General features: G+C 32.8%; 2 protein-coding genes across 2 annotated transcripts; both read right to left on the bottom strand.

Annotated features, from left to right (window-relative positions):
• Positions 1-970: 970 nt before the first annotated feature.
• LOC140040164 (uncharacterized) lies at positions 971-9,792 on the bottom strand. The gene is made up of 6 exons (XM_072085882.1): positions 9,576-9,792; positions 3,627-3,706; positions 2,999-3,191; positions 2,508-2,593; positions 1,675-1,929; positions 971-1,263 (listed from the first exon to the last, which is right to left on the bottom strand). Exons 1-6 carry the CDS (start codon positions 9,643-9,645, stop codon positions 1,198-1,200), a joined length of 750 nt encoding a protein of 249 aa, XP_071941983.1. The 5' UTR covers positions 9,646-9,792; the 3' UTR covers positions 971-1,197.
• Positions 9,793-15,655: 5,863 nt separating this feature from the next.
• On the bottom strand, positions 15,656-18,948 carry LOC140039538 (succinate dehydrogenase assembly factor 3, mitochondrial-like). The gene is made up of 3 exons (XM_072085150.1): positions 18,890-18,948; positions 18,175-18,386; positions 15,656-17,684 (listed from the first exon to the last, which is right to left on the bottom strand). Exons 2-3 carry the CDS (start codon positions 18,349-18,351, stop codon positions 17,514-17,516), a joined length of 348 nt encoding a protein of 115 aa, XP_071941251.1. The 5' UTR covers positions 18,352-18,386; positions 18,890-18,948; the 3' UTR covers positions 15,656-17,513.
• Positions 18,949-19,022: the final 74 nt, after the last annotated feature.

Raw genomic sequence — 19,022 nt, 5'->3', positions numbered from 1 at the left:
TAATTTTACATTGTTCCATCCACACTGTAGATGGACTCCACAGAGTTTTCAGCCCTCTATATAATGTTTGCTCTTTTGACGTTCCATAGAAACAAAAACATTGAACATGGGGTAGGCCTACTGTACTGTAGGCTAGTCATTTTGTGTGCGAGAAAAATGTCTGTAAAATCATCAATTTAAAAATGTATTTGTTACTTTTTATGTGATTCTTTTTCATGAAAGTACCAATTCTAAGGTGTGGTATTCAGAATAAATGTTGGGAGTTAAAATACAAGGTAGGTGCGAAAGATAAATATTTGTAATCTTAGGTCTTGGGTCTTAGCTTTCGTGATCTTAGGTCTTAGGGGGTCTTAGCTTTCGTGGTCTTAGGTTTCGTGACACCCTTAACCACATTATATCATTGAGACTATTACATTGATTACAAACTTCTAAAGGTATAAACTATTATTTTTTCTATTGACGCCTGTGCTGTAATGTGTTTAGCTGAAAACAAATATAAAAAAATCTAGATATACTGTATATATACTGTCCCAATACCGTTTGGGATGTTCCTAATATGTCATGTTTTTTCGGAAAGTCTCGTATTCGGAGTACATTTGTAATCGTAAATATTAATTTGTGTGGTTTTGAGAGAGTTCTTGGTTTTCAAAGAGTCCGGCATTGGGAGAGTTGACTGTACTTGTTTATGGATAAAAAATAGGAAGAAAAAGGTGTGTTAAACCCACGAAAACAGGGAATATGCGAGGAAAAACTATAGGCCTACTTTTTATAAAATAATTTAATTTTAGGTTTAATAAACAATTACTTAGTTTGTTAAGTTACGTGAGATATTGAAAGCATGCTGATATCGGTTATTATGTCGACTGAACGAGTCCGAACCAACACCTTTCATGAAGGAAATAAATTGTTTGTGATATTCTGGAAGTAATATTAACAATAAAATTGCAGAAAACATACACATAAACCGGAATGAACAAGTTTGTGTTTTAATTATTTTAATTATCAACACTGAAATATACAAGACAGACACATTATTCCTATATACACGTTAGCTCCACAAAATCACTGTACAATTATTAAATGTAAAACAAAGTTTGCTAAAACTGAATGAACAGTTCCTTTCGAAAGTCACTGGTCATCATTGGTCAAAGGTTAAAGGTAAATGACTTCATTTGAGGTTAGGAACGTCATTTATGCTTATACATTTGGTGTGCAATGTTTTTCATCTGAGTTGTTGAAACAATCTTGTCGACCATCGCATAACTATGGAGAGACAGAAAATTACAATTATTACAATAAATAATATGAAACAATAAAGATGAGAAAATCCGTGATAGTTGGGGTCATTAGTTTTCACTATTTAAATTTGTGCAGATGTGATTTATTTTGTGACATGTCAAATTATTTGCGTTACCCCTAGTCCTTGCGATGGAAACTATCTTTTGGTTGCTACGTAACGCAAGTAATTGGCCAATCACAAGCAATATATTATCCGAACTCACTTTGTCATTGATCAACACGTTTTTGTTGCGCTTACGACCTTGCGTCCTAAAGCTTGGTTCCCACTAGTTCGCAACGCAAGAACGTAAGCGCAACTCAGGCAAGTTGACCAATCACAAGCGAAATTCAGATAATCCATCGCTTGTAAGTCACGCTTGTTAAGGGATAACTTACTTTATCTAGTTTGTAACAAACACCATCGCCACAGTCAATTTTGCCTTTACCACACGATTTTTTGTTGGAGCACTTGTATTCATCAGCGTTATTTCTACAATCTTTATTCCCGTCGCATCTGTCTGTTAACGGTACGCACTGCTTAGAATCACCACATTGAAATTCTGTTTTAGTACAAAGATTTGCAAACTTGTCAGGGCAGGTCGAAGATGATTCGTCCATCCGGTTAAAACAATCCTGAACATCGTTACACAGCTAAAATGATAGGAGAAGAGAAAGTAAGCTAAAGAAACCAATATACCTTTGCGCAGCACTTTCTTGTTGCAGTTTCAACAGGTCGTTGTTACGACGTCAACATTCGGATATTCATTCGGATATTCATTCGGATATTCATTCGGATATTCATTCGGATATTCATTCGGATATATTCGCATTTAAACTATGCAACAGTTCTACTGTGAGTACTACTACTACTACTAATATTTTTTTTAGTTAATCTCTCATTTAAAAAGATGGTGGTCTTGAGTATATAAACAAATGTAAATCATAAACAAAAACATCGTTACACAGCAAAAATGATAGGAGAAGAGAATGTAAGAAGAAACTAATATACGTTATGCTCGTTGTTACGTCTACATTCGGATATTCACTCGGATCTTCATTCGGATTTATTCGTATATTGTACGTATTTCAACTATACTACTGTGCTGTGCTACTGTGAGTATACTGTTTTTTTAGTTAGTCCCTCATTTAAAAAGATGGTGTTCTTTGTATAAAACAAATCATAAATATCATAAACAAACGTATTTATAGGCTTATGTTGCTTATCTAACCTGGTTTGTTAATATACATTGACCGTCACCGCAATCGATTCCATTGACAGGTTTACCATTGGTCTCGTCACAATTTGGTCGGATTACTGAAATGGTAAAATAATATTAAACAATAACAACGTTAAGCTTGGCTGTATACATCGTTTGGACCCGTATTCATTAAAGATGATTAAATGTCGGCCTACAGTTTTATCAAGAAATGTGTACCAATACCACTATACACAGAGATGTTTGTTTTTTTATACTTAACGGATCTGAATTTAGAGCAATGAGACTAAATAGTATTTATTCTTTAAACACAGCTGTACTGAATACGGTATGTGTTTACATTGTATGTCATGCGACACCGTACTAATGACGATCTTGTTTTCAAAGCTATAATAATAAAGTTAATAAATCATTCGGATTAAATTATTGGATAATTAACCTACAAATTGTTGGACCGAATTAACAATATTCAATCGATAGATAACATTAAATAGTCGACTTACAATACATATCGTCACAATTTTTCTCATCATCCCCATTTTTACATTCTCTTTTATTGTTACATCTTTTGGAGGCACTGATGCAAGAGCCGTCTCCGCAATCAAACTCGTCTTCTTTACAAACGTACGTATCAACACCGCATAACGTGTCTTCTTCATCAAATCGATTAAAACAGTCTTGTTGTCCATCGCATTGCTGAAAAAACACAGTATTACACTTGTTTAGGAAAACAACAGTTGCGTTGCTGTATCATAACAAAGCCAATAAAAACTAAATTTAAGCTTAAACTGTATTGAAATAGTCATCTATTACAACAGTCTTGTTCTCCATCGCGTGGTTGCTGAAAAAACACAGTTTTAAACGTGTTTAGGAAAACAACAGTTGCGTTGCTGTACAGTATCATAACAAAACCAATAAAAACTAAATTTAAGCTTAAACTGTATTGAAATAGACACCTATCTTTATAAAAAAGACTGAAACTGAAAACTAATCAATACTGACTCTACAGAGTTACTTAACGTAAGTAGATGACTTTACAGCGTGTAGTAAATTCATCTACTGTACTATTAAGTTTTCTTCGATCCTTATCGATATATCTTATACTAGCAGTAGTTATAAGTAGATTATTACCAAGCTTTTCCATATGCATTGTCCATCACCACAGCTGAATCCATCTACCTTTTTCCCATTTGACGAATCGCAATTCGGTCCTGTAAAAAACAGATTATCAAAATTAACTTGGCAATCTAAAGAAAGGGCGACATCCCTATATCAGTAAAACGAGAAGAAATATACAGATCACTAAGCCAACCTATATTCCGGTACATCTCTACTGTATTAAAGGGGAACATCGTTGGATCGAAAAGGTATTCCTTAAAATAGGGTTTCACGTAACTTTAACTAAAACGCAAACTGATTTTACGCGCGCACGTTTCTTTAACTGGCATTTTTTGTAGAAATTGACGAAAGATCGTATTTTATCTTATATAGTTTGTTGGAATTATTTTTATTCCAACACACTTCAGTATATTATTATTATTATTCATTATATTATATTACGGCGAGGTACCGAGGCAACGGGAACATGCCTTATTTGGTTCGCGGATTAGGATCAACGGGAAATAACACTTTGACAAATGTTTTACACCTAACATCAGGATAATCACCGTTGAGACTTCATCGGAATCTTAAGATAGTAATGTCATGTAATCTCGTAATCTTAATATTATAGGCAAAGAGATCCATAGACAAATTCCAACATCGTAAGTTTAACGTTCGATGTGGATAAAAGGAGCATCATCCGATTGCAATTCAATATATCACTCCTGTCATAAATTCATAACTTTATCTGAAATGAAATTGTAAACCTTCGGTAAAATTTATAGATAGCATGATCAAGGTATGAAGATTTCAGGTTCAATCATCGGCAGATTTTGTTGACATGCAACAGTTACTAGTGTTAGCCTACACAGACAACAGCGGGATGACATTGTGCGGTGGCGTGACGTTTCGCGCCACTCCTTTAGGAAGTTATTTTAAAGAGAATGGAAACATTATAAAGCAGTTACCATGCGGTAACTTATAATCTGAAAACCCGGACTGGACATGCGCACACCCCAAAGCACGTCTGGGAAAAAAGAGGCTATGAATATTGAGATGCCTGTAGACAGTACGGTAGTTATTGTGAGATGAGCGGTGTTTTTTGTTATTTATGGATCTATCAGGCAACCAGACCATAAACCCATTGAGTGTACAACTTGATTGAGCTTGTTTTGGGGTTTGCTCATCAAAAATGAATTAATTTAATCAAGAGATATTAATTTAAACCCAGAAATGAAATTGGTCATGCCTAGATGAAATGTAGCGTTTGCCTTCTCTTCACAACTAATTTACACACAATACACACGTTGGTAGCTTCTTTTGTGTGTACGTGTACTTTACACTACATTTTTTTTAATTAACTTATTTTTTAATCAAGTTATTTATCTTAAAGACACGCACAATTAATTGATTGGACCTTCGTGTTTGATAACATTGTGTCCATGGTTAAAAATAACCTTGATTTCTTCACAGTATTTATTGAAATTGTAAATTCATCAAGACATTGATTGATTGCCACAGTAGTAGGCCTACTCTATAATTTCGAATTGAATTATATATATATATATATATATATATATATATATATATATATATATATATATATATATATAGGGTTGTATGTAAAAGTATAATAGTTGATAACTACAGTATTGTCATCAATATAACACCTACGCCGAACTATCAAAACTACTTTGACTTATCTGTCTTATCTATTAAAGATTTATATTAATATAAATTAGTTATAATAATAAGGCATTTAACTATATTTGGCATATTGCGTGACAAAAGCGTGAATTTTAGGTTCAAGTTGGCAATGGGACGGAAAATAAAGACAACTGTGGCGATTATGCTCTAAGGCAACGGAACTCCGGATTAAAATACAATGACAAACAATATACAAGAATAGAACAGATGATTATAATAGTCCACTATATTATTGTCAACTGTGGGTTTCTTGGAGATAAATTTAGTAGTCTTTCTTTCTTTTCTGTATGCATCACATCGAATATCTAAAACATTTATGATTTTTTTAGGAAAGCTATTGTAAATCTATTCTCCTTTTATTTATTGTTTCTAAATAAATGTTGAATGAATGAAATACACATGATTACATATGTGTACAGCCAAATCAAAACCAGGCATTTGTCGTAAATGTGACATTTTGAGTTTTAAAGATATTTGTACAGAGCACATAATTTGCTTTAAAATACTGAAAAAATTATTCAATTTGGTCAAGTATTTTTAGAGTTATGATACAATAAGTAAAGAAATACAAGTAAGAATTAATTTTTATTTAGCAGTGAAAAATGCATTCAAAGATAAACAATAGTTCAAACAGGAAGTTTAAATGTGCTGGCAGACAGCGACTCATGTTCACCTTGACAACGCTAACTTGTAGTATACCTATGACTTTGAAATTTAGCACAAATGTAACTAATACATTTTTCTATAATCATTAAAAATTTCAAAGAAATCCAGTAACATTAACATTGTCAAATGAGACTTCAAATAACAACATACGTTAGTAAACTTTTTTTTACTAAACTTATGTTATGTGTGAGGCTTGTAATAACTATAATAAGTACTATTAATAAACACATAGAAACGAACCAAAATTAAAGATACACAGACAGTTGATTGTGTTTGATGTGTTTAAATTTATTTACAATTGGTACACTTTAAATTATAACATTTTGGTCATTTCAGGCTGCGTGTTACAACAACAGTATTTTCATCTTTTGTGCCGGGTCTTTTAAATACATACATATTTTTCTATACAGTTATTTCACGGTTTTATTCAGGGTTACGTTGCATAATAGAATACATGTTTCATGTATCAGAATCAAAGTCATTTTTGTAAAGTTATATTAAGCATCGTATCACCATTATTGGAGTTGTTTGAGAAAGTAGCAACAGCATCACCACCACTGTCAAAACTATTGGTATTACATTACAGTATTACCAATCAAGATCTGAAAACAGAATGAAAAATTAAATTAAACTTTTTTAAACACATTAAAAAATCATTTTTTTGGCCTAGGCCTAGACCAAGGTATGCTAGGTGGTTTTACTAGGCTAACTTGAAGTACTAAGCTGGCATACAGTTCATCTCTTATCTTATGCCTAGGCTAGGCCTAATATTTTGATCAAAAGTGTTTCTGTGTTCACCAAACTGAGTGTGTCGCGCTAGAAAGTCATTTCGTACTTTCTAACCTCTTGTTGTTTATGATTCGCTAGCGAAGCCAATATTTCTACTTTTCATATTATATAAATCATTAAACTATTCTATGTTGTTTTATTATTATCTAGGATGCATAAATAGCAAGTATAAATTAATATTGAATGTTTTTTACAGTAAGAATGTTTTGTTAAAACCTTACCGCTTCCTCAGTGTACTTTGAATAGCTGTTAAAGGCAAATTTAACGCTTCAATGACTTGAGCCACTCTGTTAGCCAATCAAATTGCCTGTTTCAGGATTCCGTAGCAACAAGACTGGTTTGCTTATACCAAAAGGTTATTAAAGAATGTGTTTGATTGGCTATACTATTATTTTACATGACCTACAACCTTCATCTTTGGAAAGATTTTTTCACGAGCTTTCTAAAAATACCACACATTAAGGGGTCTTCTCATAATCAAAGTGGTAAAAGTTGGTTAGAAATAGACACAAATTACAGAATAGAACTTGATTTTTTCACCAAAGACGAAAAAGGGGGTCTCATTAAAATGTTATTTTCATTGATTTATACTTATAATTTCTTTAAAATACATAGATTTTTGGAATCTACGGTAAATTTTCTGTAAGAATATTTAAAAAACTAAAAATGGTCAAGATATAGGTTTTACACATTCAGAAGCATTTTACAGAAATCCCTTGCTGCCGACAAACGCCTGGTTTTGGTTTGGCGGTACACATATATAGATTAGTTTGTTCTTTTCTTCAAGTAATCACGTAGGTCAATGGGGCTGCGGCAGGTTTTTTTAAGTCTCACAAATCCTCTCATCGTCACCGTTAAAAAATGAAGTAATTCCCATACAGTACGTACATTATACAGTATCACTTCCTGCTAGCCTTTGATATATAGCCTATCTTTAAAAAAAACATTCGATTCTACCATGGATGCTAATTATTGGATACCGGACATGGCTTCATCCAACTATATAAGTTAATCAATTAAACAAACAAAAAAACAATTAAATACATGTACCATTATCTTTCAAATGCTTACTCGTATGGTGCTGATTCTCCATTGAATGTATCTGTATTGCAGACAAGTTGTTATAAATTTCAAAATTACAATTTTTATATAACATTTTAGGGAAAAAAAGGAAAATCTGAAGCAAAAAAAAAATCATCTTTTATCTTGATAAATATTTACCAGAAAATAACCAGTTCTAGAAAATAGTCAAGTCATGATGCATCATATTCATTTACATGGTTCAATTGATATATCTTTTAGTTAATTTAATTAATAAACATTATTACATCTCGCGTAATTTACTACTACTGTACATCATCAGTTCTGGTATATTTTAATGCACTTAGCGAATGACAGACTAATGCGCTGATATTTCTAATGTTAAATGAAATCTTCTTATAATAAAGTGCTAGGCTCAGTGATGACATTTACTGTACCATACATCTATACGATGGAGAGTCTTGTCTCCCTTCAGCAATGTTCCAGTATTATACCAGGTTCAGGAGTTAGACTAAAAAAATCATTAATATTCATTCCCTGCTGTTTTATTATTAGACAGTTTACTATTTTTTTCATCATCAGGATTTAAATCACTTAAGCCAACCCATCAGATTTATAGTCGAAAGTTCAATGTGTCCAAAGTTGGGTACTGATGTTGAAAATGTTCAATCTTAAAGCCACTGCACTAGTGTTTTATTACAATTACATTTCACTTTACCAGGGAAGAATTTCACTCTTTCCATGACTTTACAAAATTACAAAAGGTATGAAATATTGCTGTGTTGTCGCCCTCTTTAAATTAACCAATACAGTAATTCTAAAATTAATTTTAAAATAACACAATACCCGTACAACAAAGTTACTTTATTTGTTTAATCATGGACCTATACATTCTAATTTATAGGTCCATAGTTTAATAGGGCTGTATTACAAAGTTTAATTGACCTATCACATTCAGTAACCACCAAGAAAAGTACAGCGAACAAATGTATTAATCATTGGTACAGTAGAACCACCTGTCTCATCATGTTGTCAACAAAACTCCATAATTTTTTTTTATTTCGTCTGCCTTTTCATTAACAAATGTTATACTCTGTGTTGTAACCTTTTTTAAACGAAATCGATAAACATGTGCTTGTTTAAGGAAATATGTATTGTAAAACATTGCAAATTGAGGCAAGATCTTCAATATAAATAAAATTCTTTATAATTGTTTATCTTACACAAGATATTGGTTGGAGAAGCGGGTAGGCCTAACTATGATTACGTAATAACGTCGTATCTTTTTCCGGTTTCTTTATGCGTACATAATTTAGAATCTTAACCATTGCATATCACTGCCGTTTTTGTTTTAAACACAAAATATAGTACAGGTAGTATAACTGGACATTATTAGATAATAGCTCCATACGACAGAACGGATTTACCATAGCTTATAAACAAAAATAGCATGAAGTTAGGAATTCGGTATCAGATTACTAGGTCAAGGGACTGCATCTTCTCATATATCTGTACTGTACCGGTTTTAAGCAAGGAGGATTTGTATACATACTGGCTGGTATGTCCCACGGATAAAGTTAGAGAAAAAATCAAGAGTAATAGTCACAACAAAATTACAATATATAGGCCTATTAGAATTATCAATATACTGTAGTATGCTATTATTCTTTTTTTTAAACAAAGGAAACGGTATACAGTCTGTGACCTAAATTTAAAAAAAATGTTTAAAGGAAATCTTTATTCTATCTTATACTTTACTTGGATTCTGTTACTTACGTTTAATTCTTCTTCCTGAACAGTACACCACAACAGCTAATAAACACGCTAATGTTATTTGGATTTTCATCTTCAAAGTTAGTGGAACACACAAATAATAATTCTAGAAATTGTTCTCAGATTCAATAGAGTTCCAAGCAGCGTGCGATTTATCCTACAACTGACACCAGAAGAAGCCAAGTGTTGTTTATATTCTATGCCAAGGCACGCGTACTAATATGGCCTATTTCCTAATATGGATCAAGTTCCGGTGGCAGACAATCTTTATTTCATTTAACGCAAACCCGATTTCTGAGGTCATCACGATTATATGTTACTCCTCATTCAAACTTTCGATTATACTCGAATACCAGTGATTATGCTTGTGAGGATTTAATCAAATAATGTAGGATTATGTGACTCAAATGGATGAATTAATCCGCCATTATGACGGTTACCCGGCTGTGACGTACTTGTAACAATACTATGAGTCGGAATTTCACTCCTGGTAGTGTGATATCCATCGTTCTACGAGGAATAGGCCTAAGTTTTTTTTCATGATCAAGCAATCTCATTCTTATTAAAAGTCCCAATACATTGGAGAAAAAACAACCAGCAATTTATTTTTTTTTTAGCAACTTAACCCATTTTTAATTAGGTAGAGTATAGCTAATAAAGAGGATAACTATAAGAGCACGGAACGTTTCCAAATTTTCCTATATCCCATATGTTATCTGTCATGTCATATTATAGATTCCAAACGTGTGTGTTTATTATTTTAAATATGATAATTAGGCCTACCATAGAGATATTATATCTCTATGGGCCTACTGTCAAAGTTTTGTATTCTCTATAGATTTGTATTAGTAACATCGGCAAACGGATATTAGCGGCATTGTATCGGTCGACGATTTCACTGTAAGCTTAAACCAAACGCAAAAAAACGCTTCAATCCCAACAATGTCCCGAAGAAATTGTCAAAAGTAAAAGATTTCAATTTTACATGAAATTTCACTCCAATTTTTTTGTGCACGAGCTTCATTTCAATATTTTAAGGTTTTTTTCGATTTGTAATGAGAATGTTGATTTTAAAACTGTAATTTTAAAAAAGTATGTTATATTATTTATTATTTTGCACAAAATCAAGGCCCTGATTCGAAAGCATGCAACAAGAGAGAGGAGATGACGTTCACTCAAGCATGGAGCAATAAAATGTAGTCATGCTTCAACAGTGATTGATATTAAAACAATACATTGATATACAGAGTTCGAAGTAATGAACAATATTTCTTTTCTAATTATAATTTAAATTTACGTTCTTTACAAAATTGATAACTTCTGATTGATTAGTCACGCAAGCATTATTATGAGTCATTTTGGTGTTAAAATCAGTGATGTGTGGGCGACACAAAAACCAAACACCAAATCAACAATGTTCTCATAATGCAAAGAAATTACAAAGAAACAAAAGTTAAGTTGAATTGTATAATAATAGATTCGAAAGCCAAATACATTTGTGTTGTTTGGTCAGTTTATTAATTAGAATTACATAACAATCACTTTTGATTTTTAAGAAGTTCGAAATTATTATATAACTATTATTTCCACAAAGAAAGTGTTAGTGTATTAATAAATATAAACATGTAATAATAACATAGGTTTGGTGGAAACCTTGCAAAAGTAGAATTTTGGAACAAAAGAAATATGGGTGTTATTATATTATATACCTTTAAAACGTGATGTAACAATAAAAAAAACAAATAATCTAACCATTTTTAGAAACAACGTAATAAAAACATGTTTTATGTATTATTATTTTTAACTGCAGTGACGAAAGTGAAACGCTACTGTACTGATAAGACATCGAAAACAACAAAACTACTATATTTTATGACGCACATTTTAATTGTATGAAAACAGCTGTGATAATTTCATAAAAGTATTTAACAATTTCGCGTTTGAAATTTGAATCTTAATGATATCAAGATTTCATAATATTATCAATATCACATTCCATGTCCTAATGTTAGGATAGGAAAATCACTAAAATTGACTCTAAAAATTATGCAAATTTAAAGTATTTTCTTATGGAAAAACATATCAATCGAAAGACCAATGAATGTACATTAAAAAATCCTATTTATTACCAATGTTACCCGGTTAACGATTGTCATTCATTGAAAATCAGTAAGCCTAAAATTCCTATCTTCTTCAACATTACTAAAAAGTCCTGAATAGAATAAACAAACTTTAAAAAAATGGGGTTATTTCACGATTCTTATTCTGTTCACCGTTGTTAGAAAATAAGTGGGTTCATTATCAAAGTTATTGTAAGGTTTATTTTAAGCCTTGTCTACACTATGAAATGTTTATGTGACACAACAATGTGATGTGCCCATATATGAACATGATGATGTCATATGACTAACATATTTGGGAACATCACTACTATATATTTGGGCACATCACACTTTTTTGTCAAACTATGGTTTAATAGTGAGCTTGAAACAATAGACAATTTAAACACAGAGCTAGCTACCTGTTCATGGGTGTGGTTTTTTTTATCCCGTCGCTGATCCACTACTGTGACAGTGTTACAACATCATCCGTTTTGAAAAAAAAATTGTAATTTTCTAATAACTTATTTAATAAAATTTGTTTGAAGGTCGTTACGTTATAGTATACAATCGTTCAATCGGACGGCAATACGCTGGATTTAAAACGGATATATAACCCAAAAATATTGTATCATACTCATGAAACAATAGTGTATATAGAGTCAATGCCTACGTATAAGTAAATACACTGGTCCTTGTAATTTTAAATACACATATCACGGATAAATATAGGCCTAATATGAAATCGCATAAGTTGCTTTTCGGGAACGACCTTGACTTCGTTCCCACGCACAAAGTAGGCCTCTGCAAGTGTAATCTAGGCCTACACCTATAGAATAATTTATTCGATAAAGATATCGACGACAGATGTCGTTTGTGTTGTAACGAGCTCTCCTTACAACATAAAAACATTTTAGTTGTTTTTAGAATATGGTTTGTTTTGATAATTTGCTAGGCCTATATATGATAATAATGATAAGATAACGATTGATTTTTATCTCCTTCATTTACTGTACTTACTGTTATTGCCGTGTAGACCTAATAGTAGGCCTACGTTGCGGATTGCAGTCCGTGTTTTGGTTTAAATGAATTTCCACACAATTACTTAGGCCTATAGCTTATTTTTTTGTACAAAGTCAATGGTATGATCACACTAATTGAATACCATCTAAATGGATCCGTGATATTATTTTGTAAACATCTTCTATATGCAAAACAAAAAAAGATTACTATGAATTCATAAATATCTACCGTAATAATTTATATTATGTAAGAAGTGTGGGAAATTATAACCAGATGATTATGACTGTCATTATATAGCAATACTGTCCTTGGAAACAAAACTGTACTTTGCTTATTGTGGTCTAATACTTATATAATCATTTCCTTCCCTTACTACTGTAGGCCTACTTTGATAATGCATTCCATAACCACCGTTTTCAAACCTGCATTATTTACTGCAGCTTATTGATAGCCCCTGTAGCTGCCGCAATTTCAGTTCAATTTACGATATACACGTCCACAGCCGTGGCCGCACGGCGAAGTTTTCCAGAGCAGTCTTTTATTATTACAGCGAAAAATTGCAAATTCAAAATATAATATGATTCTTCATTTGAAAAACTCATAGGTGTGGTGGCGTAAAATTAGGTCCGGGATGCGTCGCGACAAATTTGTGATAACATATTTCAGATAATGTTATGAGGCTTACATATAACAGTCAGGGGAAAAATGGCAAAACAACTTTCTAGGAATGTTATCAGATAATCTATATTGTTTTGACCACAGTGCTGATTTTGCCATTTTCCCTCTAACTGATCTCTCTATAAATTCTTACTATCATTCGGCTTAATTTGAATAATAAGTACTGTGATAAATTGTTACAATCCACAATGTAGAAAAGAATCAATTATTATATTGCTTACTTATTATAATTATTGAAATGCACTTAGAAATAGTATAACTACAGAGAAAATTAATTTATATAGCATCAACTATAGCTCAACACTCATTAAAGCACCAATAATTTGTCTCTAAGAAAATTTGATATTGATTATTATAGGTTTACGTACGTGACATTTGTAACAACGATAGGATTTTGCCATGAAAAGCCAATGTGATTAAATCAAAGGCAATGACTACGGTACGTGATAATTGAGCATGAAATTTCATCACTCAGTGGTTTAAAGAAGTGACAAGACGTTGGCGTTGAAATTAGTTTCCATGGAATTCTGTATTTCCTGCCATGTTTTACATTCAAATTAGTTAGAATTTTTTCAATCTAATATTTTGACAAGGTACAAACGTTTCATGACAAGGTATGAGATGAGCTGTAGTTTAAACGTCCAAACATGTTAAAAAACAATATACAACTTTATGTAGAAAAGAATCAATTGTTATATTGCTTATTACAATTATTGAAATGGACTTAGACATAGTATACACTATATATGTATAACTATGGGGAAAACTATGAATTTAAATAGCATCAAAGTTCAAACGTCCAAACATGTTAAAAAACAATTTCACATACTCGTTTCAATTATGTCTGTACTTGACGTGAATATAGAAGAAGCATGTACGTGTCAATTATTGAAAATATTGTGTTGTTGATCTTAGAAGGTCAATATGAATAGAAGCTACTCAGACAATACGCAGCTCGGCCGCTCAATTTAATATCAAGATTGTTAGGCCCTATTATGACATTAAATATCATCTATAGTCTGCGTATCTTTTTAATTTGTGTATCTCGGGTTCTTTATTTTTGTGCACTAGATAGATAAACTTCCCTATCAAATCCTTTGCTACTAGCAAGGTAGCTTCTACCAGATGTCCTCTGAACAATGGGCAACGGGTTGTAAATTAAATTCCTTCACAATAATTTAATCTAAACTCGATGTTAGGCCTAATGTGTGTATCTCGGGTTCTTCATTCTACTTTGTGCACTAGATATAGATAAACTTCCCTATCAAATCCTTTGATACTAGCAAGGTAGCTTCTACCAGATGTCCTCTCTGAACAATGGGCAACGGGTTGTAAATTAAATTCCTTCACAATAATTTAATCTAAACTCGATGTTAGGCCTAATACTTAATGTAAATATTTTATTCACACAACATTATAACGTTCTTGTATATTTGTTGGATATTTCAGGTGGCATGTTTGCTGATCTGTTTTTAAGGTCAGTCAAGACAAATATTAAGAGAGGCCTAATAATTACGATTTTAAACTTTTTACCTTAACAGCGTCAATAATACGACTTAACCTAAAGTTACAACATTAATAATTAGTGGGAATGGAACTCAGAAAATGTCTAAGAACGTGAGCGACCTGAACTATCTCTGCGGGTAGGTCATGCCTAATGTTTCATAATTCTCATATTATATATTAGCTTTTTTTCTTGTCTACACTATCAAACGAGTTTGACAAAACAAAGTGTGATGTTCCCAAATATGGTAGTGATAGGCTCAAATATGGTAATGATATGACATCATCATGTCCATATGGGCACATCACATTTTTGTTGTCACCTAAAGTTGATAGCGAGAGTCAATCAATCAATCAATCAGTCAGTCAATGACCTGTAGATTACATCAATTGATCTTTATTGGTATGTAGTGTCGTTCTTGACCAGTACTTTACAAAATTTATTTTGTCCACTCGCCAACCCCATGTGGTATTTTTGTGACCTCCAGAAATAAGTGATAAGTGACCACTTAGGCCTATCAAACCATGGATAATTTGACCGGTGAAAATAGTTCCGGTGGAAGAATTTAGTATTACATGTGCCAGTTATTTAATTTTTGTAAATTATTACAGAAAGTCAGTATTCAACACTTCACTTCAACACGGAAATGGGATTTGGGATTAAGTGCGGCCTACACTACTAACTTGAACGAATTATCAATTTCCGTAAACATAATAGCCGTAATATCGAGAGTCTTGTCTTGTCATGTAGCCCTGGAGCATAGGCCTACATGACAAGACTCCCGTTTTAGTCGGCCATAATGATAAAATAAGCACATTACCAAAGAATACAAAATGTTGCATTATATCTATTAGTTCTTTATTCGCAGCTTCTATGACACCAATTTATCATTTCCGGCGCTTCAACACTTGTTGACGTCACATTTCAAGTTGTGGTTACACAATATTATTACAGAATGAACTGATTTGATTGGATATTTAAGTTTAAACATTTAGGTTTATTACTATTGTTTCGTCATTAAACTATCGCTTGAGAATTTAGTGCGATTTTTTCACTCTCGCAGATTCTTCTATCGTTAGGCCTACTGTTATGTGAAGGAGTAATATGGATTTTAGGCCCAGTATCACAGTTTTCGAGTTCATTTTCTCCGTTAAAATGTTTACCTACTGACAACAGGTAGCCTATACAATGTATACCTTTATATATGCTGTTCCTCATCTTCCGTTTCATCAACCCTCATCAACACATTTGACCCCCACACCCGCGCCTCACATTGACGTACACTGAAGATAACATAGTGACGCAGGTCAACACATCCGTGGCATGATCTAGTATTTTGGGCCAAACCCATTATATTTCCGTCCCTTTTCTTAGTACAAGCCCTTAATTGTTTTTAGATAACCAAACTTATATATATATATATATATAAACATCACAGGTACAGAATAAATACTAAACCGTCCGGTGCTATACTGAAATGTAGGCCTAATCATAATTTGAAATGATAAAGATGAGGAAATCTGTGAGAATGAGAAAAAGTCGCCCCAACCAAGATACAAACACGGAACCTTCTGCTTGATATGCAGATTTCCCAACCATTTGACCAGATTGTTTTCACGGTTTCCCAATCGCGTTTCTAAATATTATACAGGATCCACATGCCAATCCCATAACCTAATTAATATATCAATCAGGAAAAATAGATTTACAATACTTAATTATCGTATATAGTTTTACTAGAATTATTAATCCTTTAAGTATTATTAATACTTCTCAAGATAACACTAAAGTTTATTTAGCAGTTTCTAGTTCAATATAATGACGTCATGCGTCATACGCAGCTATATTAATAAAGCTTGGTTCCCACTAGGACGAAACGTAAGGACGTAGACGCATCACAAGCAAGGTGACCCGTGGCAAGCGACGGTTCAATGATCCATCGCGTTGTGATTGGACAACTCGCTTGTGTTGCGCTTATGTTCTTGCGTTTTGTCCTAGTGGGAACCAAGCTGAATTACCTATATTAGCCGGCTTTAACTGAGAAAACATTCAAAACAATTCAAATTAGAAATACATTTACAAACGTTTGGCCTATAACAAATAAGCTTAAAGCATGAAGGTATAAAATTAGTCTAATCTAATTTAATAGTTCCATTCTTAACGCTAAATTCGTGCCTGCTCTGTTTCACGGAACGGAACACGGCACCATTCAACTCTGTATATATTTTCCCATTGTTTAACAAAACGGCACTGTCTTCCGTTCCGTTAAACGGAACAAGTGCAGCTTTAATGGTAGGCCTACCATGGAGAAATAAAGCTATGTCTTCATGATGGTACAAAGTGGCGCATAGTACTGGTTTTGGCTCGAATCTATCATCACAATGTATTTTTATGTGTTATATGCATAGGCTACACAACAATGAGTTCCAAAGATAGGTCATAAGGTCTTTTTGTATTTTATATTGCTTGATCAGTTGTTAGTTCCATGTTCACGAATGTACATATTGTGTGTATTGTTTTATTTGTGTTTTTCTGCCAAGAAAACAATTATCATTGTACTATGTATGAATGACTTAATAAATCGAATCTGAATCTGAATGTTTGCGTTTAGACGCCGAATATTATTTCTCCATTTTATCATGATATATTTTCTGGTGGTATAAATTGTGATGGTTTTTTAGTTTCCACGTGAAGTTCGTACAATTGTCCGATTTGTTCAGGCCTGAAGCTGTCTAACCGGCTGACATCTATCGAACTGCCCAATGATGACTTTCTAGATAACTGTTCCTCGAGTTGTTTTGCGTAATTCTATAAGAAAATAGAATGTATGTAAATGTATGGAAAATGCTTGATCTCGTAATTAACTGTCGGCGCGAAGTCGTATATTTCATATGCTAATTTGGTTCTTGATTACTCACATAGTCTTTTACTAATCTTAGTAATACATGTATTTCAATAGATTTTAAAGCAACAATTCAATTGTCAATCAAGTGATACCACCTGTCATCTTTTTAATATTGGTGCTGTATAGAAATCTATCTATTTACCATTAAAAACTTGCGGGAGAAGTTATTAACTGTCAATAGAACAGATTATTGTTTTTAAATATTCCTAAATATGGTAGTGATATGACATCATCATGTCAAAGTCAATACATGTATGGGCACATCACATTTTTTTCACACAAAGTTTGATAGTGTAGAAAAGCCTTTCTTAGTTAAGTATACTCAGACTATTTTATATAATGGACATTATTTATTAATAGTAGGCCTATAATTTTATGGTGTTAGTGCCGTACCATCCATTCTGCTATAAATATCTTTACTTCTTCTTCCTTTGCTGTTTTGTGATTCTTGAACTCTGATTTGACATATTGGTCACCAATTGCTTTCATTTCAATAGGAAGTCCATGGTGCAGTTTGAGAATCCTTTTATACAAGCTTCTTACCATCAATACATGAGATGATGACATCATTTATCATCATCTAAATCACTAGTATAGTGTGAGTGCTGTGTAGTAGATAGATAATAATGATTGCGGTAACAGGGTGATCGATTATCAATAACCTTTTCGATACTTTCGTTTGACAAAACTACATTAATAGGCCTACTCTATGATAACCAGCCTAAATTTCTGGCGCCCGGTATATATATAGGGCCTATAAATAAAATAACCTGTCCTAGCGAGGAGAGACTGAGAATATTGTACATAGACGTCGGCTCCTTATAAAAACCTCTCTCTCATCTTCTCGCCCACAATGCATAATGTGTTTTGGTAATACGGTCTAGGCCTAGGCCCCGTTAGGCTATGGATGTGTCACCTCACAACCACGACCGCGCCGTGTATTTCACTCACACGGTCACGGTGACTGGTATGATGGCCTAGGCTAGCTAGCACTTCCAGCGTCATTAATGCTGGCTATTTCAAGCTCATATTTAAGCTATATCTTCTCTTGAGGTATCATAAGCATTTGTCTACCCTAGATAAAGACACACAACAAATGTTAACTTACTAGTTGGATTTTCAATACATAAATCGTGTTGTAAGTTTTGGTTAGCAGTCGACAAAACTGCTAAACATTTTTTATATAACAGTATATTGATGCTAAGTAGAATATTGTTGTTTTAATTTCATATATCAATAAA

This window comes from Antedon mediterranea, chromosome 2, assembly GCF_964355755.1.
Source record: "Antedon mediterranea chromosome 2, ecAntMedi1.1, whole genome shotgun sequence".
Taxonomy (NCBI): Eukaryota; Metazoa; Echinodermata; class Crinoidea; order Comatulida; family Antedonidae; genus Antedon; species Antedon mediterranea.
The sequence above is the reverse complement of the archived record's forward strand: the minus strand, read 5'-3'. Positions and strand labels throughout refer to the sequence as shown.